This window comes from Ptychodera flava, chromosome 17, assembly GCF_041260155.1.
Source record: "Ptychodera flava strain L36383 chromosome 17, AS_Pfla_20210202, whole genome shotgun sequence".
NCBI classification, from domain to species: Eukaryota; Metazoa; Hemichordata; class Enteropneusta; family Ptychoderidae; genus Ptychodera; species Ptychodera flava.
The window spans coordinates 16,336,223-16,364,143 of record NC_091944.1 but is presented as its reverse complement, the minus strand read 5'-3'; the positions used below and the strand labels follow the sequence as shown (position 1 = coordinate 16,364,143).

General features: G+C 37.2%; 2 protein-coding genes across 3 annotated transcripts in view; one reads left to right on the top strand and one right to left on the bottom strand.

Annotated features, from left to right (window-relative positions):
* Window positions 1-5,335, top strand: part of LOC139115611 (nicotinate phosphoribosyltransferase-like) — a 29,336-nt gene extending 24,001 nt beyond the window's left edge. For both annotated transcript variants that reach the window (XM_070677868.1, XM_070677870.1), the window contains one exon: window positions 1,524-5,335. In XM_070677868.1, the coding sequence (XP_070533969.1) occupies window positions 1,524-1,601 (78 nt within the window). In that variant the 3' untranslated portion in view covers window positions 1,602-5,335. The remainder of the gene's footprint in view (window positions 1-1,523) is intronic.
* LOC139115610 (low-density lipoprotein receptor-related protein 2-like) lies at window positions 3,909-27,921 on the bottom strand. The gene is made up of 25 exons (XM_070677867.1): window positions 27,533-27,921; window positions 27,033-27,157; window positions 26,207-26,596; window positions 25,706-25,831; window positions 24,879-25,268; window positions 24,383-24,508; window positions 23,457-23,846; window positions 21,516-21,641; window positions 20,574-20,963; window positions 20,077-20,202; window positions 19,136-19,525; window positions 18,640-18,765; window positions 16,797-17,186; window positions 16,303-16,428; window positions 15,472-15,861; window positions 14,977-15,102; window positions 13,133-13,522; window positions 12,637-12,762; window positions 11,806-12,195; window positions 11,310-11,435; window positions 10,479-10,868; window positions 9,981-10,106; window positions 9,057-9,446; window positions 8,312-8,440; window positions 3,909-8,034 (listed from the first exon to the last, which is right to left on the bottom strand). Exons 3-25 carry the CDS (start codon window positions 26,484-26,486, stop codon window positions 7,985-7,987), a joined length of 5,619 nt encoding a protein of 1,872 aa, XP_070533968.1. The 5' UTR covers window positions 26,487-26,596; window positions 27,033-27,157; window positions 27,533-27,921; the 3' UTR covers window positions 3,909-7,984.

Below are 27,921 nucleotides of genomic sequence, written 5' to 3'. Positions count from 1 at the left end.
CCGTTCACGCAGATATCTTGGATATTTTGACAAAATGTCATGTGACCTCGATGACCTTTGACCTCAAATATACATATTTGTCCATTACTCAGTAACCACAAGTGCTACACCCTTCATATATGGTATGATGGGACACCTTATGACGCCACATATTGTCCCTCATTAATTATGCACATATCTAATTTTGAGCGAGCCAATAGAGCTGGAGGTCTGATTTTTGGTATATAGGGAAAACTTAGCAATACACTTTTTTTGACAAAATGTCACGTGACCTCTGTGACCTTTGACCTGAAATATACATATTTGTCCATAACTCAGCAACCACAAGTGCTACACCCTTCATGTATGGTATGATGGGACACCTTATGATGCCACATATTGTACCTCATTAATTATGTGCATATCTAATTTTGAGCGAGCCAATAGAGCTAGAGGTCTGATTTTTGGTATATAGGGATAACTTAGCAATACAATTTTTTTTACAAAATGTCATGTGACCTCGATGACCTTTGACCTCAAATATACATATTTGTCCATAACTCAGTAACCACAAGTGCTACACCCTTCATATTTGGTATGATGGGGCACCTTATGACACCACATACTGTACCTCATTAATTATGCATATATCTAATTCTGAGCAAGCCAATAGAGCTGGATGTCTGATTTTTGGTATATAGGGAAAACTATAGGAGAGAAATTTTTTGACCAAATGTCATATGACCTCGATGACCTTTTACCTAAAATATATGTTTATGTCAATAAATAAGTAACCACAAGTGCTATGTACTTTGTATTTAGTAGGATGGGACCTTATGACAACACACGCTTTACCTCATTAATTATGCACACATCTAATTCTGGGCAAGCGAATATAGCTAGAGGTCTGATTTTTGGCATATAGGGATTAATTAGCAATACAATTTTTTTTTCAAAATGTCACGTGACCTTATGACCTTTGACCTTGATTATACATATATATGCATATCTCAGTAACCACAGGTTCTATACCCTCCAAATTTGATAGGATATTAGACCTGAAGTTGTCACATCTTGTACCTCATTTATTATGCACATATGTATTTCTTGGCTGGCCAATACTGCATGCTAGAGGTCTGATCTTTTTTCCCGATTTAGAACCATAACTTAGACATGCCTCGTGTGTTGCAAATTGGGAACAACAACATAGACCTATGTGCCCATTGATCTCAACATATACACTCCAGTGATACTTCTTAATAACCACATTTCCCTGCCCCATCAAGACTAATATTCCTATTACAAGTGGGGACTATGTCATCGTCAATGACTTCTTCAACATGTATTTAAAAGAAACAGTTCAAATTTATAAAACCAAGATTAAAATTTTGACAGTTCAAGTAATATGGATGATATCAAAACTTGGAAAATATGGTCTTTCTGTAGTCCGTGGTCTTACATTCCATTTCTGCCCTCAAAAATATATTTTATTTTCTGTTGAAATGGCTAAAGAACATAAAAAATGTCTTTTATCTCTTGCCTAGGTATCAGTGACAGGCCCTCTCTATCAATTCACCCATGATCTGTGGCTGCAGAATGCACCCATCGGAGAGCTATCGTAACAGTCATACCACCCAGCCTTCACAGAACCTTGTTTTCAGAAGCACTTTTGGATCAAACCACTTAGAAACAGGGGTGATAGGATTGAAGAAGCTTGAAACAGGGACGATAGGGTTCAAGTTGAAGTGCAATGATAGAAAAATGCAGGAAACACTATTTTATGACCTTTCACCTTCTCAGGCGGAGAACCAGATGGAGATCATTGTATGAAATTTAACCTGTTCACCCCCAATTACCTGTAAGCAGGTCCATAATCACCACTAATAACAATAGGTTTGGACCAAACCATTGGTGGTGAAAGGGTTAAGTGATATAAAGCAGATATTTTTTCATATTGCCCCCTCAAGTTTAACATTTGATGTCGTAGTGTGATAAGATGTAAAGTAAAGAAGGATTTTTTTTAATCTGTAAATAATTATTTAATAGAAAAGAATTCAAAGGTTTATGATGTACTGTATGTGTTTTTCATTCTAGTAAAATTTCAGTAAGACTGATTTTCAGAAGATTGAAAGATGATGATGCATTTACTCAATCAATGAGGTTGTTAATGCAGCATTGAAGTCATGTAGGCTCTACAAAAGGGCAGATATTCGAAGATATACTATTTCAATCACAAATATGAAAAAAATATATTTTGCCCTACATTTTTTACAAAATATCTAAGAACTATATGTGCAAAAATGGGGAAAATGGACATGTATTTTACCTCTAATGTTGTTATGGAAACAAAAGAAATGATGTCTTAAGATCCAATCACGAGCGGTAGCAAAACGATTGAAAATCAGGGACAGAAATGTTTGGATAAGAGTTGTCTGTAAAGGGGTACTCCTCAGGCCTGTAGCTATATAATCATGCCCCAGTCTTTACCATAATGACCCCCTAGGCTGATAGTGATAAATGTGGAACACCATCTCTGCATTGAACTCGGGTGAAAAGTGGGTGAAATTTGTCACAGTGTTGGCTGCAGGTAATATTGCCACCTTCATTGACAAGCCAACAGATGCCATCAGCATTTCAACCCTTTGAGCGCCAAAGTCAATTTTAGTTGCCCTTGTAAAATTTTTTTCAGATTTTTGCCTTAATCTTGATAAAAAAGTGTAGACAATGAAATATGATGTCTATTTAGTCTAAAACCGAAAAATTACAGAAAAATTCATAAAAAAATTGCAAAATGTTGCTCTAAAACTTTCAAGGGAAAAATTACAGCACTCAAAGGGTTAAAGGTATACTGTCACCTGTTCCTATTTTGCCACAGTTACCATGGAAAGAGAAAATCTACCCAATCACAGATTTTAAGCGGGTGGCCGCTTTTTAAAAACAGCGCCCCCACATGGGCATCTTAAATACCAAGGAACGCCCCTTTGACCATATATGGGCATATTTAGATTACAGGTGACTGTATACCTTTAAGTAGAACCAGGATATTATCCACAGTAGCTCTGCTGCATACATGTATGTCTAAACTCAACAACATTCATAACAAGATATGAACTTTTGTAACTATTGCTCCTCTCATTACCGATTGTATGTTATCCATGAATTATAAATCCAACTTCTGAAGAATTAGCGATGTGTAATTTCATCAATTAAACAAGAAATACCCGTATTCAGAGTGTTGGTAGAATTTGCAATGACAAATCATCAAATCAAACAGAACTGTGATAAGAGGCGGTGGACTTCAAATTCACAATTATTTGTGAGTACTTTGAGCTAAATTCAATCAGGATTATTTTAAACTGTAATCCCTTTTGAGAAAAGTTATTAGTCTAGGCATTCTGATTCTATGTAAATTGACAATGTATTTTTTTTTCAGCCAAAACTTTTGAAACGAAATTAAATTGAAAGAATTAAACTTAAGCAGAGTAAATCACTGCTGTTCCAGTGTGCTTTCATAGTATATGTATTTGTAGCTTTGTATGTACGATCATCTAACAGGACAGCATTCCTGTCCTAGACAATATTTTTGCCAACTTTGTATCTGTGGAGAAACCTTTTTACAGTTCAGGATATTAAAAGATGTTGAAAGATGAGAAACAAAAGATAACTACAGTTGTGTCAAGAGGGGGCGTTGTCACAGAGAAAATTATATTATCTCCACTCTGTGATGAATATATCTTTATAGCTGGTATTCAAATGAGCTGTTTACCTCAGGAAATTACAGCAAGCAGCATTATTTCATGTCATGGTCAGTGTTAAGAAAATACTTGATGTTCTCAGTGACATGTGTATAAGATGTTGACTGAGTATTATCGTCTTGACGGGGAGAGGTATGCACTGAAAGTTTGCTGTTGTGTTTTGACATGGGTCTGACTCTTTACCTGATGATTCTATAGGCACACTGGAAAGCCATTTGCCTGGTATTGGACAGATTATTGAACAATATTACAAAAGTTAGAACGTTTTTAATCAAGTGCTAACTGGGTGATCTTGACACTAGTAAACTTTGGAATGTCTGCCCTTTGTTAAATTCTTGATGTCATCTTTTTACTGTAAAATATTCAAGAGAAAAAAGATCATGTACATTTAACAAAGTGACTAACTATCCTGCAAGTTTTGCCCAAAATTTATCAGATCCCAATCTCTCTGCAGGAGATTTTGTATATTTGCATCTTATTGGCCTGACATGTATCAGATATTTCTCAAGTTTATTATGTATTCAAGGGTCATTTTAGCATTGGAGAAAATAGTGATTATGAGATTAGAGAGTTTATCACATGTACAGTAGTATTTCACAGTCACTTAGTGTGTATTATCTTAAAATTTTGCCTGTTTGAAAATATGTTGGCTATATAACATGATAGGGGATTCAACCCTGTCATGGTATACTTCACAGAGTTACCAGAACCAAAGCAATATGTTAGTAAGTACCTTTGCTGGCACCTTCTTTTGCTCTGTTTTTGCCCTACTTACAGAGAACGCCACATTAACCCGTCAAGCCATTTAGCAAAATACCTTGTAAAACAGAGAGTCATTTGGCCAGATAACAAGTTAATTGGTGGTCAACTTCAGTGGTCTGGTACAGCGATTGTACCGATTGTACCGTAATACAAAAGTCAGCAGGAAGCCCAACTCTGGCCGTAAAATTGATACTGATACTACAGGCTGCGTAAATATCGCACAGTGGTACAAACCATTTCTCTCATGGTGTATCTTAGAAAATAAACTGAATCGAATGAAGAATAATTCACAATTGACACCGATTGAGATTACCCGCTGATTTTAGTGTTTGCAATTGCTGTACACAACCAGTGAAGTTGATCGCCAATTTATTTGTTATCTGGCCAAATGACTCCCTGTCTCACTAGGCATTTTGCTAAATGGCTTGACGGGTTAATGTGGTGTTCTCTGTAAATATAATATTGGGTAGGCATTTGAATGTTACTGTTTACCGGTTCCAATGAGGAATATGTCATATTTTCTCAAAAGGACAATTCGTTGACATGATGACATATCTTGTTTTTGTAATTTTTTGCTTTCCATTGAAATAATAGAACAAGTTGCTTTCTAATTTCATGATGAGAATGCCTCATTAAATGTGCCACTTTGCAAATCTTTATTAAGGTATAAGAGAAGATAGTTTATACATCTCAATACAGGGCTGTACGAACCGCAAATGCACAAAGCTTTCATAGGCTTTAATGATGATGTTGTTGTTACTACTTATAATTACTTGTAGTCTTAATTTAGATCTATAAATAAACTTGCCAAAAAAAGGCATCGGTATTACAAATTTAAATTTTCTTTACATTTTATTAGTTTTGGAGCTCAACCAGTAAGCATATTGAGGAATTAGGCTGACACTCAAGATAACTTTTCAAGAAGCTATGTGGAGGGGGTTCACTAAAAAGAAATTTATCCATCTATGATCATTTTCAGAGTGCTCACACTAGCATGTATATACCTTTTTTTTGAATGTATATACTTCATTGAAGTAAGCACAGTAAAATGTCATGCGACATGGAATATCTGATCAATCCGAGTTCAAAAGTGGCCAATGAAGTTACTTAAAGATATACGGTCACCTGTTTTTTAATAGCCAATCACAGATTTTACGCGGGTGACCGCTTTTTAAAAAGGGCGCCTCCGCACGACCAGCTGTGGCATACTTAGCAGCGTCGTCTGCATGTTCTTTGACGTATCAAATATGGGGGACCAACAGCTACAGGTGTTACAGGTAGTACGCTAAGCCCCGCGCCTTTACCATAATGGAATATGCAAATTTACGGTGACCGTGCACCTTTAACAAATGCTTGTGTGAGCTCTCATTATTTTCTGTGTTAAGGTAGTATGTGGCTCGAAAGTGAAAGACTTAAACTTTTGCTTAAACTTTCCTTAAGGAATTTTTCAATCATTCTCTTTCAAAGTCAAGAATAAAAATCAGGGGTCACCATGCAAATTTTAGTACAGGGACACAACCCAAGATTTACTGATATTCAAAATTCAAAATGGCTGCCATCACTGTGTTAACCCTGTGGAGAAAAATAAAGTTTTGAAATTTTAAAAACTAAGCAGATAAAAAGTTTTCTTACATAAAGAGCTTTAAAATGAACCCCTACAAGTGGTAGATCAGAAAAGAATTGAAAAAGTTCAAGAGTCCGAATATCCATCCCTGAGGCGCATTCTACCTTAAGTGCACTGTTGAAATCTACAACCTGTCATTTTCTTCCACATTTGTTAATTTTTCAGGTTCACTACTTTGAAATTATCATTTAACACTCTTCTTTTTCTTCTATATTTATTGCTGGTAATTTACAAATACTAATCTCATGTTCTATACAATGCAAGATCCGAGGTACATGAATATTCCACATTGATTAAGGGTCATTAGCATAGAATTTTAATACCGAAACAATGCTCATTAATGTAATCTGCATATTTGAATATCATTATACCTCGCATCTTGCACTAATAGTCATGTTCCCCAGACCAATACATGTATATATGTATCTATAAGTATAGATATGTGTGTAAATTGTCCTGAAATTTAGTGCTCTGTATGCGTGTGTGTCTGTGTGTCTATGTAAATTGTCCTGAAATTAGTGCTGAGGAGATATCTTATCACACGCTCATTGTTCATATGAGAAAAATTGTACAAATTGTAGTTTGGTAATTGTTTGAAACTTTCAAGCACCTATGAGCAGATGAAAGGTTCAAATTTGACTGAATATAAATAGTAAAATTAATTTTTTCTTGTCTGGATTTTGTGGTAACAAAATTTTGCACACAAAGTAATAGACATTCCAATTTATGCCAAAATTTAAGATTCAATTGTTCGGTATTTGGCTTCACACGTAAGCAAGAAACAAACCTCATACCTTTTTTGAAATGTTTTATTGGTGTCATTAATGAAAAGTGATAATTTTCATCTCAAAACTATAACAGTGCAGTTCTCAATAATCAGTAATTGTTGGTAATAGTTTAATCCATTTACAACAATATCTCTGGTACATGTTTCTCCATACAGATCGCATATTCAAATAGATAATATTTTTGCATTATAACAAATAAAAATTGAAGGTTTCCCACTTTTTATTTTCATTGCACAGATAAATACTTTTGATATACGTATGAAATTATAATAACTGGAGCACTTAGTGTCTAACAGGTGCTTAGTAGATATTGTACAACTCATCAAAGATAGACTGAAAGATTCAGTCCTGTGCAGGCGCTCCAGCGCACTGCTACCTACGACCCTTTACTACGACTGAAGGCACACTGTTGAAATCCCGTTCTCCAACAACATTTTGTTGGAACCAATCATATGACAGGAACAAGTTAATTGACAGTATGTAGGGTAACAAGACCACCCACACCGCTCACTCATTATGGTCATTATGTACGTAAATAGCCAACGTTATGAATATTCAAATTACACTACTATGGTTTACATATTTGAGAAGTCTGTAATGTCAGTTGTGGGCGGTACTTTTTTTCTTTAGAGTTTGCCACGGCCAAGTACAGTGTGCCTTCAGTCGTAGTAAAGGGTCGTAGGTTGAGGGCTCGTGCCTGTTCCAACTGTGCTATGTTGCGAATATAGCATGGTTATTTCCATGTCTTGACCAATCAAATATGATATAATTGTTTGTGAATCTATACAGAGCTACGTGTCAGTTAATATTGCACTTTTTTCACTGGGCATGGACAGTATAGTCAGATAACATGGAGCTGGTCAAACGTTGCAACATTCTGGAGTGCCACAGTCCCTAACATGTTATGTAACCCTCAAAGTTTACAGTGTATGTCTTCAACAAGTAGACGTACATTTCTTGGCACATAAAATCACAGCACAACTGAGGGTTGGTACTGATGGCAGGACCATGAAAAGTTGCAGCTACTGAGGCTCTTGTAGAACAACAAAATCTGTAATGAATAGGAACTGATTCTGCTAGCTTTCCCCTTTTTCAGCTGGCACAGTTTGTTCTCTGTCTCTTTTACCTGCAAAAAATATAGCATTAAAACACATCACTTAAAATAACAAGTCCTTTAGTCCTTGTGAAATAAGACTATTGTATAAAACGTTTGAAATCTTTAGTCAAACAGTGAAACTCACAAACCGTGCACATTAAATGGGAGAAAACTTGTAAACAAATAATCACAGTTCTCAAATTTTGACCACTTTTAGAATTTGGGACATGTGTTCATGTCTAACAGGAGTTTTATGGGACCTTTATATCCATACTCAAGTATTATGACAACTGCATTATTTACTTACCAAATACTCTGCAAAACATTTCATCTTGACCATTATCACAGTCAAGCTTGTTATCGCATTTTTGATGTGATTGGTAGCATTGGTAGGTTATACCACACTGTAACCAGCCATTTGGACAGGAAAAAACACCTATGAAGACAGAAAGAAACAAATTTAATATATTTTGTGTGAATCATCAGACTGACTTAATTTCTCAGGCTAACTAATTTTAATTTAAGTTCCTTTAATAATATTCCTTCTGTTGAGCAGCACTTCGGAAAAACATTTGAAAGTGTTCTTTATGAAAATTGTCAAGGCCAAAACAGAAATGCTAACAGAGTGCCAGTCTTACGTTCTCTCACAGTTTAGATGCTTTTAAAGTATCACCTTCAATATACAAGTTATGTTGTCCTAGATGGTCGAATTACTATGCAGATTGCAGGTGAGCAGACCTTTAATACTAAAATGACACTCAGTGTGAGAACGCAGCTTCATGTTATTCCCCACTAGATGTTATCAGAAAATTTGTAACTATTTTCAAAGTAACATATCAGCAACAAAAGCCAATTACTCATTGTAGTTTACTAAATAAAATTGGGTTTCAGGTTGATATCTCTGAGCAACACAACTGGAGCAATGGTGGTAATATACATGTTGTATTTAGAAATTTATGAGACGTTTGAAAACAGAGTTGACGAAGTGTCTACATCAGAAGATCCATGGCAAATGGATATACAGCAGTGATATAGAGAAATACGAAACTCACCAGATTCGATTTCTGTTGTGCATTCCTCTTCAGTGAAATGAGAACAGTTTACAGCCGTGGTAAAATTCAAGTAGCTGAACACAAATCCACACCTTTCCACCACACTCTCACAAAGTGACCGACAAGCCTTGATAGAAGATGTCCTTGATCCAAAAAAGCTTACAGTACATTCAGGATACACAAATGAACAAGCAAACAGTTGGCTTTGTTGATGGCAACCAGTGAACATTGATATCAGCTCAAGAAATAAATCTGCTTCATCAGATGTGGCTACAGCCATGTTTGGAAATGAGGTCTCATCATAGGTTAAATTTTGGCATATTTGGTGTGTTACTGGTGTACACGCTTCCCCAGTTGGTTCAAGGGGTCGCCCCAGCCTACCAATGAAACCTGCAAAATCAAAGAAGAAATGAAATATTATTTCACTTGTTGTCCTGTATAGTCTTCATTTCCACAGATGTGTCTCAACATAAGTTGTTTCATTCATGTTTTACAGAACATGGACATCTACAATTGGATAATGGAGAACCTGGCAATGATAGTTGTTTATGTATCCATTAAAACACTTTTCAAATCAAGATTATCATTAGAACAGGAAAACGAAATCATGTCTGGACCTTAGCCTACGACACCTCTGAGACTAACATATTGAAAGAGCAAGTAAGCAATACATGTGGTATCGTACATCTTATTCTGAAAATGTTGGTCACCATTTTTTGATATTTCATGAACACAGAATCTATAATATTATAAGAGATCTGAGATTTCCGTGATCTCATGATTACACCTTGCACATTTCACATCTTCAATGATTGTGCCGAACAATGGATAGTTTGTTGGTATGTTAAATATTATCTAGGTAGTGCAATTATAGCAACGTAAAATGAATGCAATGAAAGAATGATTAAAGTGGCAAGGAATTACCTGGACTACAACCTATTTCGTCTGAGCCATCAGCGCAGTCAAGTGAATCATCACACTGTTTATCTTGAGGTTGGCACTCATAACTACTTCCACATTGAAACCATCCAGCTGGACAGGAAAACGTTCCTGGTGATAAAGATTGGAAATTGCTGGTGAAATGTTCCACTTGTTACTTATTGAATTAACAGACAGGACACTTATCATCATCAATAGTGTTAAAGGATCTTGCACAAGGATTTCTTTTTAACAATCCCAAACACATATTGTGAGGCTCATTTGAAACTATCTTTCTTGTTTCGTCAATGAATGTAGTACATGTATTTTCACATAGACTTTGAGGTTAATTCCGCTTAGCAACAAAGAAGGAGCCATGGTGTTATATGTAGTATTTAGAAATTGTAAGAAGTTTGAAAACAAACAGAGTGGATGAAGTGTCTACATTAGAACAGCTATGGCAAATGGATATACAGCAGTGATATAGAGAAATAAGAAACTCACCAGATTCGATTTCCGTTGTGCATTCCTCTTCAGTGAAATGAGAACAGTTTACAGCCGTTGTAAAATTCAAGTAGCTGAACACGAATCCACACCTTTCCAGCACACTATCACAAAGTGACCGACAAGCCTTGATGGAAGATGTCCTTGATCCAAAAATGCTTGCAGTACATTCAGGATACACAAATGAACAAGCAAACAGTTGACTTTGTTGATGGCAACCAGTGAACATTGATATCAGCTCAAGAAATAAATCTGCTTCATCAGATGTGGCTACCGCCTTGTTTGGAAATGAGGTCTCACCATAGGTTAAGTTTTGGCATATTTGGTTTGTTACAGGTGTACACGCTTCCCCAGTTGGTTCAAGGGGTCGCCCCGGCCTACCAATGAAACCTGGAAAATAGAAGAAGAAACCGAATATTATTTCACTTTTTGTCCCATATCGTCTTCATTTCCATAGCTGTGTCTCAACTTAAATTCTTTCATTCAAGTTTTACAGATCATGGATATCTACAATTGGATTATGAAGAACTTTGCAATGAAAGTTGTTTGTATCCATTAAGACACTTTTCAAATCAAGATTATCGTTACAAGAGGAAAATGAAATCTTGTCTCGATGTTAGTCTACGACACCTCTGAGACTAGTGTATTGCAAGAGCAAATCAGTAATTAATGTGATATTGTAGATCGTATTTTCGAAATGTTGGTCACCGTTGATATTGGTTGAACACAAAAGCTATAATAATATCAGATATACCAGAGTTCCATGATTTACTGATTATTACAACTTGTTCATGTCATGTCTTTTGATTGATTAAACTGCCTTGGAATTACCTGGCGGACAACCTATTTCATCTGAGCCATTAGCGCAGTCAAGTGAATCATCACACTGTTTATCTTGGGGTTGGCACTCATAACTACTTCCACATTGAAACCACCCAGCTGGACACGAAAACGTTCCTGGTGGTAAAGATTTGAAATTGTAGGTGAAATGTTCCACTTGTTACTGTTCTTGAATTAACAGACAGGACAATTATCATCAACAGTGTTAAAGGATCTTGCACCAGGATTTCATTTTGCAAGCCCATTGTGTGGCTCCTTATGTATTATGATGTTCACCTCAGACTTTTGTCCTTCATCAATGAATGTAGTATTTTCACATAGAGTTTGAGGTTGATATCGCCGAGCAATAAAAGAGGAGCCATGGTGTTACATTGTGTATATAGAAATTATAAGAAGTTTAAAATGAACCGAGTTCATGAGGTGTCTACATCAGAACATGCATGACAAACAGATATACTGCAGTGATATAGATAAATGCAATACTCACCAGACTCGATTTCTGTTGTGCATTCCTCTTCAGTGAAATGAGAACAGTTTACAGCCGTGGTAAAATTAAAGTAGCTGAACACGAATCCACACCTTTTCAGCACACTCTCACAAAGTGACCGACAAGCCTTGATAGAAGATGTCCTTGTTCCAAAAAAGCTTACAGTACATTCAGGATACACAAATGAACAAGCAAACAGTTGGCTTTGTTGATGGCAACCAGTGAACATCGATATCCGCTCAAGAAATAAATCTGCTTCATCGGATGTGGCTACAGCCATGTTTGGGAATGAGGTCTCATCATAGGTTAAGTTTTGGCATATTTGGTTGGTTACAGGTGTACACGCTTCCCCAGTTGGTTCAAGGGGTCGCCCCGGCCTACCAATGAAACCTGGAAAATAGAAGAAGAAACCGAATATTATTTCACTTTTTGTCCCATATCGTCTTCATTAACATAGCTGTGTCTCAACTTAAATTCTTTCATTCAAGTTTTACAGATCATGGATATCTACAATTGGATTATCAAGAACTTTGCAATGAAAGTTGTTTGTATCCATTAAGATACTTTTCAAATCAAGATTATCGTTACAAGAGGAAAATGAAATCTTGTCTCGATGTTAGTCTACGACACCTCTGAGACTAGAGTATTGCAAGAGCAAATCAGTAATTAATGTGATATTGTAGATCTTATTTTCGAAATGTTGGTCACCGTTGATATTGGTTGAACACAAAAGCTATAATAATATCAGATATACCAGAGTTCCATGATTTCCTGATTATTACAACTTGTTCATGTCATGTCTTTTGATTGATTAAACTGCCATTGAATTACCTGGAGAACAACCTATTTCGTCTGAGCCATCAGCGCAGTCAAGTGAATCATCACACTGTTTATCTTGGGGTTGGCACTCATAACTACTTCCACATTGAAACCACCCAGCTGGACACGAAAACGTTCCTGGTGGTAAAGATTTGAAATTGTAGGTGAAATGTTCCACTTGTTACTGTTCTTGAATTAACAGACAGGACAATTATCATCCACAGTGTTAAAGGATCTTGCACCAGGATTTCCTTTTGCAAGCCCATTGTATGGCTCCGTATGTATTATGAGGTTCACCTCAGACTTTTGTCCTTCATCAATGAATGTAGTATTTTCACATAGAGTTTGAGGTTGATATCGCCGAGCAATAAAAGAGGAGCCATGGTGTTACATTGTGTGTATAGAAATTATAAGAAGTTTAAAATGAACCGAGTTCATGAGGTGTCTACATCAGAACATGCATGACAAACAGATATACTGCAGTGATATAGATAAATGCAATACTCACCAGACTCGATTTCTGTTGTGCATTCCTCTTCAGTGAAATGAGAACAGTTTACAGCCGTGGTAAAATTCAAGTAGCTGAACACGAATCCACACCTTTTCAGTACACTCTCACAAAGTGACCGACAAGCCTTGATAGAAGATGTCCTTGATGCAAAAGAGCTTGCAGTACATTCAGGATACACAAATGAACAAGCAAACAGTTGGCTTTGTTGATGGCAACCAGTGAACATTGATATCAGCTCAAGAAATAAATCTGCTTCATCAGATGTGGCTACCGCCATGTTTGGAAATGAGGTCTCATCATAGGTTAAATTTTGGCATATTTGGTTTGTTACAGGTGTACACGCTTCCCCAGTTGGTTCAAGGGGTCGCTCTGGCGTAACAATGAAACCTTGAAAATAGAAGAAGAAACCGAATATTATTACACTTGTTGTCCGATATCGTCTTCATTTCCACAGCTGTGTCTCGACTTAAATTCTTTCATTCAAGTTTTACAGATCATGGACATCTACAATTGGATTATGAAGAACTTTGCAATGAAAGTTGTTTGTATCCATTAAGACACTTTTCAAATCAAGATTATCGTTACAAGAGGAAAATGAAATCTTGTCTCGATGTTAGTCTACGACACCTCTGAGACTAGTGTATAGGAAGAACAAATCAGCAATATATGTGATAGTGTAGATCTTATTTTTGAAATGTTTGTCACCGTTGATATTGGTTGAACACAAAAGCCGTTTAATATCAGATATACCAGAGTTCCATGATTTCCTGATTATAACAACTTGTTCATGTCATGTCTTTTGATTGATTAAAGGGGAAATTTACCCTGAAAATTAATTTTGGAATATTAAACTGTTATGGTCATTGAAAGGCTTTGGAGTCGATTTTATCACTTTGACTCACTGGCTAACAAACAGCTGTGTACTAAAATACCGGAAGTGACGTCGTAAACTTGGTCATTGAAGCAGTCGACGTGTGCAACTGTAAGCTTTTCCACTTACAGTGTATAGAATGGTTACAGAATATAGGGGCCAAGCACTTGGTGCTGATGTTTAAGTCGAGCAGAAATAAAGTTTTCTGCGAATACAACTTTGAAAACGGGTGCTTTTAGCGAAAGTTGCAAGTCCAACTACTGAACTACAAGCCTAAAAGAAAACTGCCAGGGGCATATCCACTATCCAGCCCCAAGTGCTTTGCTTGTACATATGGGACTGTGCGTACGCTCAGGCACTAAAAACGGAACGCTGTAGACAGGACCGCTGATTCTAGACTAATCATGGCTACATCAGGGTGTTCTGTAACACATTAAAAATGCTTGCACTTTTTAGAATTGATGTCGATCTCTTTACAGCATTGGCAATACTTCAGTGTCGGCATGATTTCACAGCGATTGGGTTGACAATGACAGGCATGATTGATCGCCGAGAGTAATTTGAACTTCGTCATCGGAGCTAGAATAGTCACTTTCCAAACTCGAGTCGCTGTAACTTTCTGACAATATCAGTCTTGGATCATCGATTGCTCGTTCAGGTTTGAAATTATTACAGATTATCTTTGCCATTATGATTTTCAGTCAAGCGCTCAGGTATGCGTACCGCGTACGCGTACTCCCCTTGGCGTAGAAGACCTTGGTTATAAATGACCTCGCTTTGAACCCGCTGTGACTAGCAAGTTTGAAACGTCACTTCCAGTTTTCGTGCGTTCAGCTTGTGGCCACTGCGCTAATACGCGCAAGTGAAAGTGAATGAAACCAACGCTATTTTGTTTATTTTTCATTAAATAACGACCTGATTACCTAAGAAACTCTGGGTAAATTTCCCCTTTAAACTACCATTGAATTACCTGGAGGACAACCTATTTCGTCTGAGCCATCAGCGCAGTCAAGTGAATCATCACACTGTTTATCTTGGGGTTGGCACTCATAATTACTTCCACATTGAAACCACCCAGCTGGACAGGAAAACGTTCCTGGTGGTAAAGATTTGAAATTGTAGGTGAAATGTTCCACTTGTTACTCTTCTTGAATTAACAGACAGGACAATTATCATCAACAGTGTTAAAGGATCTTGCACCAGGATTTCCTTTTGCAAGCCCATTGTGTGGCTCCGTATGTATTGTGAGGTTCACCTCAGACTACTTTTCGTCATCAATGAATTTAAGATTTTTACATAGAGTTTGAGGTTCATATCGCCGAGCAACCAAAGAGGAACCATGGTGTTACATAGTGTATATAGAAATTATAAGAAGTTCAAAATGAAACTAGTTCATGAGGTGTCTACATCAGAACATCATGACAAACAGATATACTGCAGTGATATAGATATATCAGATACTCACCAGACTCGATTTCTGTTGTGCATTCCTCTTCAGTGAAATGAGAACAGTTTACAGTCGTGGTAAAATTCAAGTAGCTGAAGACGAATCGACACCTTTCCACCACACTCTCACAAAGTGACGGACAAGCCTTGATAGAAGATGTCCTTGATGCAAAAGAGCTTGCAGTACATTCAGGATACACAAATGAACAAGCAAACAGTTGGCTTTGTTGATGGCAACCAATGAACATAGATATCCGCTCAAGAAATAAATCTGCTTCATCAGATGTGGCTACCGCCATGTTTGGAAATGAGGTCTCATCATAGGTTAAATTTTGGCATATTTGGTTTGTTACAGGTGTACACGCTTCCCCAGTTGGTTCAAGGGGTCGCCCCGGCCTACCAATGAAACCTTGAAAATAGAAGAAGAAACCGAATATTATTTCACTTTTTGTCCGATATCGTCTTCATTTCCATAGCTGTGTCTCAACTTAAATTCTTTCATTCAAGTTTTACAGATCATGGACATCTACAATTGGATTATGAAGAACTTTGCAATGAAAGTTGTTTGTATCCATTAAGATACTTTTCAAATCAAGATTATCGTTACAAGAGGAAAATGAAATCTTGTCTCGATGTTAGTCTACGACACCTCTGAGACTAGTGTATTGCAAGAGCAAATCAGTAATTAATGTGACATTGTAGATCGTATTTTCAAAATGTTGGTCACCGTTGATATTGGTTGAACACAAAAGCTATAATAATATCAGATATACCAGAGTTCCATGATTTCCTGATTATTACAACTTGTTCATGTCATATCTTTTGATTGATTAAACTGCCTTGGAATTACCTGGCGAACAACCTATTTCGTCTGAGCCATCAGCGCAGTCAAGTGAATCATCACACTGTTTATCTTGGGGTTGGCACTCATAACTACTTCCACATTGAAACCACCCAGCTGGACACGAAAACGTTCCTGGTAGTAAAGATTTGAAATTGTAGGTGAAATGTTCCACTAGTTACTGTTCTTGAATTAACAGACAGGACAATTATCATCCACAGTGTTAAAGGATCTTGCACCAGGATTTCCTTTTGCAAGCCCATTGTGTGGCTCCGTATGTATTATGAGGTTCACCTCAGACTTTTGTCCTTCATCAATGAATGTAGTATTTTCACATAGAGTTTGAGGTTGATATCGCCGAGCAATAAAAGAGGAGCCATGGTGTTACATTGTGTGTATAAATTATAAGAAGTTTAAAATGAACCGAGTTCATGAGGTGTCTACATCAGAACATGCATGACAAACAGATATACTGCAGTGATATAGATAAATGCAATACTCACCAGACTCGATTTCTGTTGTGCATTCCTCTTCAGTGAAATGAGAACAGTTTACAGCCGTGGTAAAATTCAAGTAGCTGAACACGAATCCACACCTTTTCAGTACACTCTCACAAAGTGACCGACAAGCCTTGATAGAAGATGTCCTTGATGCAAAAGAGCTTGCAGTACATTCAGGATACACAAATGAACAAGCAAACAGTTGGCTTTGTTGATGGCAACCAGTGAACATTGATATCAGCTCAAGAAATAAATCTGCTTCATCAGATGTGGCTACCGCCATGTTTGGAAATGAGGTCTCATCATAGGTTAAATTTTGGCATATTTGGTTTGTTACAGGTGTACACGCTTCCCCAGTTGGTTCAAGGGGTCGCTCGGGCGTAACAATGAAACCTAGAAAATCAAAGAAGAAACCGAATATTATTACACTTGTTGTCCGATATCGTCTTCATTTCCACAGCTGTGTCTCGACTTAAATTCTTTCATTCAAGTTTTACAGATCATGGACATCTACAATTGGATTATGAAGAACTTTGCAATGAAAGTTGTTTGTATCCATTAAGACACTTTTCAAATCAAGATTATCGTTACAAGAGGAAAATGAAATCTTGTCTCGATGTTAGTCTACGACACCTCTGAGACTAGTGTATAGGAAGAGCAAATCAGCAATATATGTGATATTGTAGATCTTATTTTTGAAATGTTTGTCACCATTGATATTGGTTGAACACAAAAGCCGTTTAATATCAGATATACCAGAGTTCCATGATTTCCTGATTATTACAACTTGTTCATGTCATATCTTTTGATTGATTAAAGGGGAAATTTACCCTGAAAATTAATTTTGGAATATTAAACTGTTATGGTCATTGAAAGGCTTTGGAGTCGATTTTATCACTTTGACTCACTGGCTAACAAACAGCGGTGTACTAAAATACCGGAAGTGACGTCGTAAACTTGGTCATTGAAGCAGTCGACGTGTGCAACTGTAAGCTTTTCCACTTACAGTGTATAGAATGGTTACAGAATATAGGGGCCAAGCACTCGGTGTCGATGTTTAAGTCGAGCAGAAATAAAGTTTTCTGCGAATACAACTTTGAGAACGGGTGCTTTTAGCGAAAGTTGCAAGTCCAACTACTGAACTACAAGCCTAAAAGAAAACTGCCCGGGGCATATCCACTATCCAGCCCCAAGTGCTTTGCTTGTACATATGGGACTGTGCGTACGCTCAGGCACTAAAAACGGAACGCTGTAGACAGGACCGCTGATTCTAGACTAATCATGGCTACATCAGGGTGTTCTGTAACACATTAAAAATGCTTGCACTTTTTAGAATTGATGTCGATCTCTTTACAGCATTGGCATTACTTCAGTGTCGGCATGATTTCACAGCGATTGGGTTGACAATGACAGGCATGATTGATCGCCGAGAGTAATTTTAACTTCGTCATCGGAGCTAGAATAGTCACTTTCCAAACTCGAGTCGCTGTAACTTTCTGACAATATCAGTCTTGGATCATCGATTGCTCGTTCAGGTTTGAAATTATTACAGATTATCTTTGCCATTATGATTTTCAGTCAAGCGCTCAGGTATGCGTACCGCGTACGCGTACTCCCCTTGGCGTAGAAGACCTTGGTTATAAATGACCTCGCTTTGAACCCGCTGTGACTAGCAAGTTTGAAACGTCACTTCAGTTTTCGTGCGTTCAGCTTGTGGCCACTGCGCTAGTACGCGCAAGTGAAAGTGAATGAAACCAACGCTATTTTGTTTATTTTTCATTAAATAACGACCTGATTACCTAAGAAACTCTGGGTAAATTTCCCCTTTAAACTACCATTGAATTACCTGGAGGACAACCTATTTCGTCTGAGCCATCAGCGCAGTCAAGTGAATCATCACACTGTTTATCTTGGGGTTGGCACTCATAATTACTTCCACATTGAAACCACCCAGCTGGACAGGAAAACGTTCCTGGTGGTAAAGATTTGAAATTGTAGGTGAAATGTTCCACTTGTTACTCTTCTTGAATTAACAGACAGGACAATTATCATCAACAGTGTTAAAGGATCTTGCACCAGGATTTCCTTTTACAAGCCCATTGTGTGGCTCCGTATGTATTGTGAGGTTCACCTCAGACTACTTTTCGTCATCAATGAACATAAGATTTTTACATAGAGTTTGAGGTTCATATCGCCGAGCAACAAAAGAGGAACCATGGTGTTACATAGTGTATATAGAAATTATAAGAAGTTCAAAATGAAACTAGTTCATGAGGTGTCTACATCAGAACACGTATGACAAACAGATATACAGCAGTGATATAGATATATTAGATACTCACCAGACTCGATTTCTGTTGTGCATTCCTCTTCAGTGAAATGAGAACAGTTTACAGTCGTGGTAAAATTCAAGTAGGTGAAGACGAATCGACACCTTTCCAGCACACTCTCACAAAGTGGCCGACAAGCCTTGATAGAAGATGTCCTTGATGCAAAAGAGCTTGCAGTACATTCAGGATACACAAATGAACAAGCAAACAGTTGGCTTTGTTGATGGCAACCAATGAACATAGATATCCGCTCAAGAAATAAATCTGCTTCATCAGATGTGGCTACCGCCATGTTTGGAAATGAGGTCTCATCATAGGTTAAATTTTGGCATATTTGGTTTGTTACAGGTGTACACGCTTCCCCAGTTGGTTCAAGGGGTCGCCCCGGCCTACCAATGAAACCTGGAAAATAGAAGAAGAAACCGAATATTATTTCACTTTTTGTCCGATATCGTCTTCATTTCCATAGCTGTGTCTCAACTTAAATTCTTTCATTCGAGTTTTACAGATCATGGACATCTACAATTGGATTATGAAGAACTTTGCAATGAAAGTTGTTTGTATCCATTAAGATACTTTTCAAATCAAGATTATCGTTACAAGAGGAAAATGAAATCTTGTCTCGATGTTAGTCTACGACACCTCTGAGACTAGTGTATTACAAGAGCAAATCAGTAATTAATGTGATATTGTAGATCGTATTTTCAAAATGTTGGTCACCATTGTCGATATTGGTTGAACACAAAAGCTATAATAATATCAGATATATCAGATTTCCATGATTTCCTGATTATTACAACTTGTTCATGTCATGTCTTTTGAAGAATGGATTACAATGACTGTATTGACGAAATATGGAAACGGTTTTTTGGTATGTTAAATATGCAGGGTGGTGCGATTATAGCAACGCAATTGCATTCAAATAAAGATTGATTAAACTGCCTTTGAATTACCTGGAGGACAACCTATTTCGTCTGAGCCATCAGCGCAGTCAAGTGAATCATCACACTGTTTATCTTGGGGTTGGCACTCATAACTACTTCCACACTGAAACCACCCAGCTGGACAGGAAAACGTTCCTGGTAGTAAAGATTTGAAATTGTAGGTGAAATGTTCCACTTGTTATGGGTTTTGAATTAACAGTCAGGACACTCATTTTCAATAGTGTTAAAGGATCTTGCACAAGGATTTCTTTTTTCCAAGCCCAATGTGTGGCTCTGTATGTATTGTACGGCCCGCCTGAGATTATCTTTTACTGTCGGATGAAGTTAGGATTGTCACATAGAGTATCAGTTTGATATGGATGAGCAACAAATGAGGAACAATGCTGGTACATCGTGTATTGAGAAATTTATAAGAGGTTTCAAAAGGAAAAGAGTGGATGAAGTGTCAACAATACAGGCAGGGGAAACGAATATACAGCAGTGATATAGATATATCAGATACTCACCAGACTCGATTTCTGTTGTGCATTCCTCTTCAGTGAAATGAGAACAGTTTACAGCCGTGGTAAAATTCAAGTAGCTGAATACAAATCCACACCTTTCCAGCACACTCTCACAAAGTGACCGACAAGCCTTGATAGAAGATGTCCTTGATGCAAAAGAGCTTGCAGTACATTCAGGATACACAAATGAACAAGCAAACAGTTGGCTTTGTTGATGGCAACCAGTGAACATTGATATCAGCTCAAGAAATAAATCTGCTTCATCAGATGTGGCTACAGCCATGTTTGGAAATGAGGTCTCATCATAGGTTAAATTTTGGCATATTTGGTTTGTTATCGGTGTACACGCTTCCCCAGTTGGTTCAAGGGGTCGCCCCGGCCTACCAATGAAACCTGGAAAATCAAAGAAAAAACGAAATATTACTTCACTTGTTTTCCTATACATAGCCTTCATTTCCAAAGCTGCATGCTTCTCAACTTCAATCATTTTATACATGTTCAATAGAACATTGACATCTATCATTTGACAATGAAAACCTGATAATGAAAGACGTTTGTGTATGGATAAACGACATTTTTAAAATCAAGATTATCATTTGAACAGGAAAAAAAGTCATATCTGGATCATAACCCAAGACACCTCAATGTATTGCGATAGCAAGATAGCAATACATATAATATTGTACATCTTTAGTCTGGAAATGTGGTTCGGCATTTTATATATTCATTGAACACAAAATCTGTAATAATGTAAGAATTCAAAGATTTTGTTGTTCTCATGAGAATTACAGGTTGTTCTTGTCACGTCTTTGGAAAACTAAATTACAATGACTGTACCGATGAACATTGGATACATTTTGTGGTGTGTAAGACATGCGTGGTGGTGCGATTATAGCAATGTCAATTCTATTCAATGAAAGATTGATAAAACTGCCAAAGAATTACCTGGAGAACAACCTATTTCGTCTGAGCCATCAGCGCAGTCAAGTGAATCATCACACTGTTTATCTTGAGGTTGGCACTCATAACTACTTCCACACTGAAACCATCCAGCTGGGCATGAAAACGTTCCTGGTGATAAAGATTGGAAAGTGTAGCTTAAACGTTCCACTTGTTACTGTTCTTGAATTAACAGATAGGACAATTATCATCAACAGTGTTAGGCCGCGTTCAAAAAAAATGGTGGGGGGGGGGGCTGGAGGAATCGCGATTGAAATCTTATTTTTTTTTCAGATCGCCCCTCAATACCCTCAAAAATTTTCAAGTCCCCCCCTCAATCCCCTCAAAAATTTTCAAGTCCCCCCCCAAATTACCATATAGCCGCATATTTATTAGGAATGCACGTAGAGTAAAAAAAACATGTAATGTGTCGTTCTGCACGCAAGTGTTCAACACTATTTCTTTTTATCAGCAGGTTGTAGAGCCATATACCTAGGGCAAGTTCTTAAATTGAATCATTTTTAAATGCATCAGTGAACTTTTTGGATATCTCAGTCTAAGCCGACTTAAGTTTATCCAACTCTGGCGAGTTCAATGGCACCAGCTGAAAAGCGCACAAAATGACAATCATGAGAGAGTATGAAAAATTGTGTATTCCTAGAGCTACGTTTAACCAAATTGTGAAAAAATGAGCACAGTGACCTACCAAAATTTTTTTTTCAAAAGTGCAAGACATACACAACTTAGATGCCACTTATAAAATGTTTTACAAAATTGACAATACTGGAAGGTTAAAATATTCCATGAAAATAATGTTTTAATCTCAGAAATTTTGGGTGTAATAATGGCAAATTTGATAAAAATAAAATATTCCATTTAGTCTCACATTTTTCCATTTAAATTAGAGTCTTTACTGTTCAAAGTTTTACTTTTGTGTTATTGGTACTATGAGATGTGAAAATTTCATTCACTGCATGAACTTGAAATGAATGGTTTTATTTCAAGTGATTTTAGAAAAACTGACTTTTCATCGTACATTTGTATAAGATCAATTATGGTGACCCCTTTTTTTCTCTCTAATATTTGATTGTTCTCATATGCCAGAATTCAAAAATCTATGGTAACTGTTAGTCCCTAGTCTTCTATGTGTTGCTCTCTGGCTGGATCTTGTGTACAAGTAGATGTATGTTTCACTGTCAATTGAGTGTCCTATGACCGAAACTCTTCCTAAACTACATCAGAGTCATATTTAGACAAACAGGCTTTGTTGACAAACTGAATATTGTGTTTTTCAGCATGCTGTAGAGAGACACCAAGAAACTGTGTTTGAAACATTGCATAGAAATATTGAAAAATTATCAACAGTTGTAGCTCCTGCCCCATTACAAGGCCAACTTGTTCTACGAAAATTTAATGGCATTCATACATTTTTAGACTTTTTCGAGATTAAAGACATAAAATACGACAAAACGGTTCTAGATTTTGTTTAATTATTACTAACATTAGAACCATTGGACGACATCAAAATGTTGGGAGTCAAAATATTTTCAGGTCCCCCCTATAGGCAGAGCAAAACTTTCAAGTCCCCCCTCTCGACTACCCCAAAAATTTTCGAGTCCCCCCCTGAATTCCTCCAGCCCCCCCCCCCACCACTTTTTTTGAACGCGGCCTATACTTGCACAAGCATTTCCTTTTACAAGCCCATTGTGTGGCTCTGTATGTATTGTGAGATTCACCTCAGACTATTTTTCTTCAATAATGAATTTAACATTTTCACATAGAGTTTGAGGTTGATATCGCCGAGCAACAAAAGAGGAGCCATGGTGTTACATAATGTGTATAGAAATTATAAGAAGTTTACAACGAAAAGAGTGCATGAGGTGTCTTTATCAGAACACGCACGACAAACAGATATACAGCAGCCATATAGATAAATGAGATACTCACCAGACACGATTTCTGTTGTGCATTTCTCTTCATTGAAATGAGAACAGTTTACAGCCGTGGTAAAATTCGAGTAGCTGAACACAAATCCACATCTTTCCACCACACTCTCACAAAGAGACCGACAAGCCTTGATAGAAGATGTCCTTGATGCAAAAGAGCTTGCAGTACATTCAGGATACACAAATGAACAAGCAAACAGTTGGCTTTGTTGATGGCAACCAGTGAACATTGATATCAGCTCAAGAAATAAATCTGCTTCATCAGATGTGGCTGCAGCCATGTTTGGAAATGAGGTCTCATCATAGGTTAAATTTTGGCATATTTGGTTTGTTATCGATGTACACGCTTCCCCAGTTGGTTCCAGGGGTCGCCCCGGCCTACCAATGAAACCTGGAAAATCAAAGAAAAAACGAAATATTACTTCACTTTTTTTCCTATACATAGCCTTCATTTCCAAAGCTGCATGCTTCTCAACTTCAATCACTTTATACATGTTCAATAGAACACTGACATCTATCATTTGACAATGAAAAACGTTTGTGTATGCATAAACGACACTTTTTAAATCAAGATTATCATTTGAACAGGAAAAAAATCATATCTGTATCATAACCCAAGACACCTCAATGTTTGCGATAGCAAGATAGCAATACATATAATATTGTACTTCTTTACTCTGGAAATGTGGTTCTGCATTTTATATATTCATTGAACACAAAAGCTGTAATAATGTAAGAATTCAAAGATTTTGTTGTTCTCATGAGAATTACAGGTTGTTCTTGTCACGTCTTTGGAAAACTAAATTACAATGACTGTACCGATGAACAATGGATACATTTTGTGGTGTGTAAGACATGCGTGGTGGTGCGATTATAGCAATGTCAATTCTATTCAATGAAAGATTGATAAAACTGCCAAAGAATTACCTGGAGAACAACCTATTTCGTCTGAGCCATCAGCGCAGTCAAGTGAATCATCACACTGTTTATCTTGAGGTTGGCACTCATAACTACTTCCACACTGAAACCATCCAGCTGGGCATGAAAACGTTCCTGGTGATAAAGATTGGAAAGTGTAGCTTAAACGTTCCACTTGTTACTGTTCTTGAATTAACAGACAGGACAATTATCATCGACAGTGTTAGTGGATCTTGCACAAGCATTTCCTTTTACAAGCCCATTGTCTGGCTCCGTACGTATTGTGAGATTCACCTCAGACTATTTTTCTTCAATTATGAATTGAACATTTTCACATAGAATTTGAGGTTGATATCGCCAAGCAACAAAAGAGCAGCCATGGTGTTACATAATGTGTATAGAAATTATAAGAAGCTTACAACGAAAAGAGTGCATGAGGTGTCTTTATCAGAACACGCATGATAAACAGATATACAGCAGCCATATAGATAAATGAGATACTCACCAGACACGATTTCTGTTGTGCATTTCTCTTCACTGAAATGAGAACAGTTTACAGCAGTGGTAAAATTCAAGTAGTTGAAGACGAATCCACATCTTTCCACCACACTCTCACAAAGTGACCGACAAGCCTTGATAGAAGATATCCTTGATCCAAAAAAGCTTGCAGTACATTCAGGATACACAAATGAACAAGCAAACAGTTGGCTTTGTTGATGGCAACCAGTGAACATTGATATAAGCTCAAGAAATAAATCTGCTTCATCAGATGTGGCTACAGCCATGTTTGGAAATGAGGTCTCATCATAGGTTAAATTTTGGCATATTTGGTTTGTTATCGATGTACACGCTTCCCCAGTTGGTTCCAGGGGTCGCCCTGGCCTACCAATGAAACCTGGAAAATCAAATAAGAAACCAAATATTATTTCACTTGTTTTCCTATACATAGCATTTATTGCCACAACTGTGTCTCAACTTAAATTCTTTCATTCAAATTTTACAGAACATGGACATCTATATGAAGAAATTTGTAATGAAAGTTGTTTGTATCCATTAAGACACTTTTGAAATCAAGATTATCGTTACAGCAGGAAAATGAAATCTTGTCTCGATGTTAGTCTACGATACCTATGAGATTAGTGTATTGCAAGAGCAAGTCAGCAATATATGTGATATTGTAGATCTTATTTTCGAAATGTTGGTCACCGTTGTCAATATTGGTTGAACACAAAATCTATAATAATATCAGATATACCAGAGTTCCATGATTTCCTGATTTTTACAACTTGTTCATGTCATGTCTTGTGATTGATTAAACTGCCATGGAATTACCTGGAGGACAACCTATTTCGTCTGAGCCATCAGCGCAGTCAAGTGAATCATCACACTGTTTATCTTGGGGTTGGCACTCATAACTACTTCCACATTGAAACCACCCAGCTGGACAGGAAAACGTTCCTGGTGGTAAAGATTTGAAATTGTAGGTGAAATGTTCTTCCTGTTATAGTTTTTGAATACACGGAGAGGACACTAATCTTCAATAGTGTTAAAGGATCTCGCACAAGGATTTCTTTTTTTTTTCCAAGCCGAGTGTGTGGCTCTGTATGTATTGTAAGGCCCACCTGAGATTATCTTTTATTGTCTAATGAAGTTAGAATTGTCACATAGAGTATCAGTTTGATATCGCTGAGCAACAAAAGAGGAACAATGCTGGTACATTGTGTATTGAGAAATTTATCAGAGGTTTGAAAAGGAAAAGAGTAGATGAAGTGTCAACAATACAGGCAGGGGAAACGAATATACAGCAGTGATATAGATTGATGAGATACTCACCAGACTCGATTTCTGTTGTGCATTCCTCTTCAGTGAAATGAGAACAGTTTACAGCCGTGGTAAAATTCGAGTAGCTGAACACAAATCCACACCTTTCCACCACACTCTCACAAAGTGACCGACAAGCCTTGATAGAAGATGTCCTTGATCCAAAAAAGCTTACAGTACATTCAGGATACACAAATGAACAAGCAAACAGTTGGCTTTGTTGATGGCAACCAGTGAACATGGATATCAGCTCAAGAAACAAATCTGCTTCATCAGATGTGGCTACAGCCATGTTTGGAAATGAGGTCTCATCATAGGTTAAATTTTGGCATATTTGGTTTGTTATCGATGTACACGCTTCCCCAGTTGGTTCCAGGGGTCGCCCTGGCCTACCAATGAAACCTGGAAAATCAAATAAGAAACCAAATATTATTTCACTTGTTTTCCTATACATAGCATTTATTGCCACAACTGTGTCTCAACTTAAATTCTTTCATTCAAATTTTACAGAACATGGACATCTATATGAAGAAATTTGTAATGAAAGTGTTTGTATCCATTAAGACACTTTTCAAATCAAGATTATTGTTACAGCAGAAAAATGAAATCTTGTCTCGATGTTAGTCTACGACACCTCTGAGATTAGTGTATTGCAAGAGCAAGTCAGCAATATATGTGATATTGTAGATCTTATTTTCGAAATGTTGGTCATCGTTGTCAATATTGGTTGAACACAAAATCTATAATAATATCAGATATACCAGAGTTCCATGATTTCCTGATTTTTACAACTTGTTCATGTCATGTCTTGTGATTGATTAAACTGCCATGGAATTACCTGGAGGACAACCTATTTCGTTTGAGCCATCAGCGCAGTCACGTGAGTCATCACACTGTTTATCTTGGGTTGGCACTCATAACTACTTCCACATTGAAACCACCCAGCTGGACAGGAAAACGTTCCTGGTGGTAAAGATTTGAAATTATAGGTGAAATGTTCTTCCTGTTATAGTTTTTGAATACACGGAGAGGACACTAATCGTCAATAGTGTTAAAGGATCTCGCACAAGGATTTCTTTTTTTTTTCCAAGCCGAGTGTGTGGCTCTGTATGTATTGTAAGGCCCACCTGAGATTATCTTTTATTGTCTAATGAAGTTAGAATTGTCACATAGAGTATCAGTTTGATATCGCTGAGCAACAAAAGAGGAACAATGCTGGTACATTGTGTATTGAGAAATTTATCAGAGGTTTGAAAAGGAAAAGAGTAGATGAAGTGTCAACAATACAGGCAGGGGAAACGAATATACAGCAGTGATATAGATTGATGAGATACTCACCAGATTCGATTTCTGTTGTGCATTCCTCTTCAGTGAAATGAGAACAGTTTACAGCAGTGGTAAAATTCGAGTAGCTGAACACAAATCCACACCTTTCCACCACACTCTCACAAAGTGACCGACAAGCCTTGATAGAAGATGTCCTTGATCCAAAAAAGCTTACAGTACATTCAGGATACACAAATGAACAAGCAAACAGTTGGCTTTGTTGATGGCAACCAGTGAACATGGATATCAGCTCAAGAAACAAATCTGCTTCATCAGATGTGGCTACAGCCATGTTTGGAAATGAGGTCTCATCATAGGTTAAATTTTGGCATATTTGGTTTGTTATCGATGTACACGCTTCCCCAGTTGGTTCCAGGGGTCGCCCTGGCCTACCAATGAAA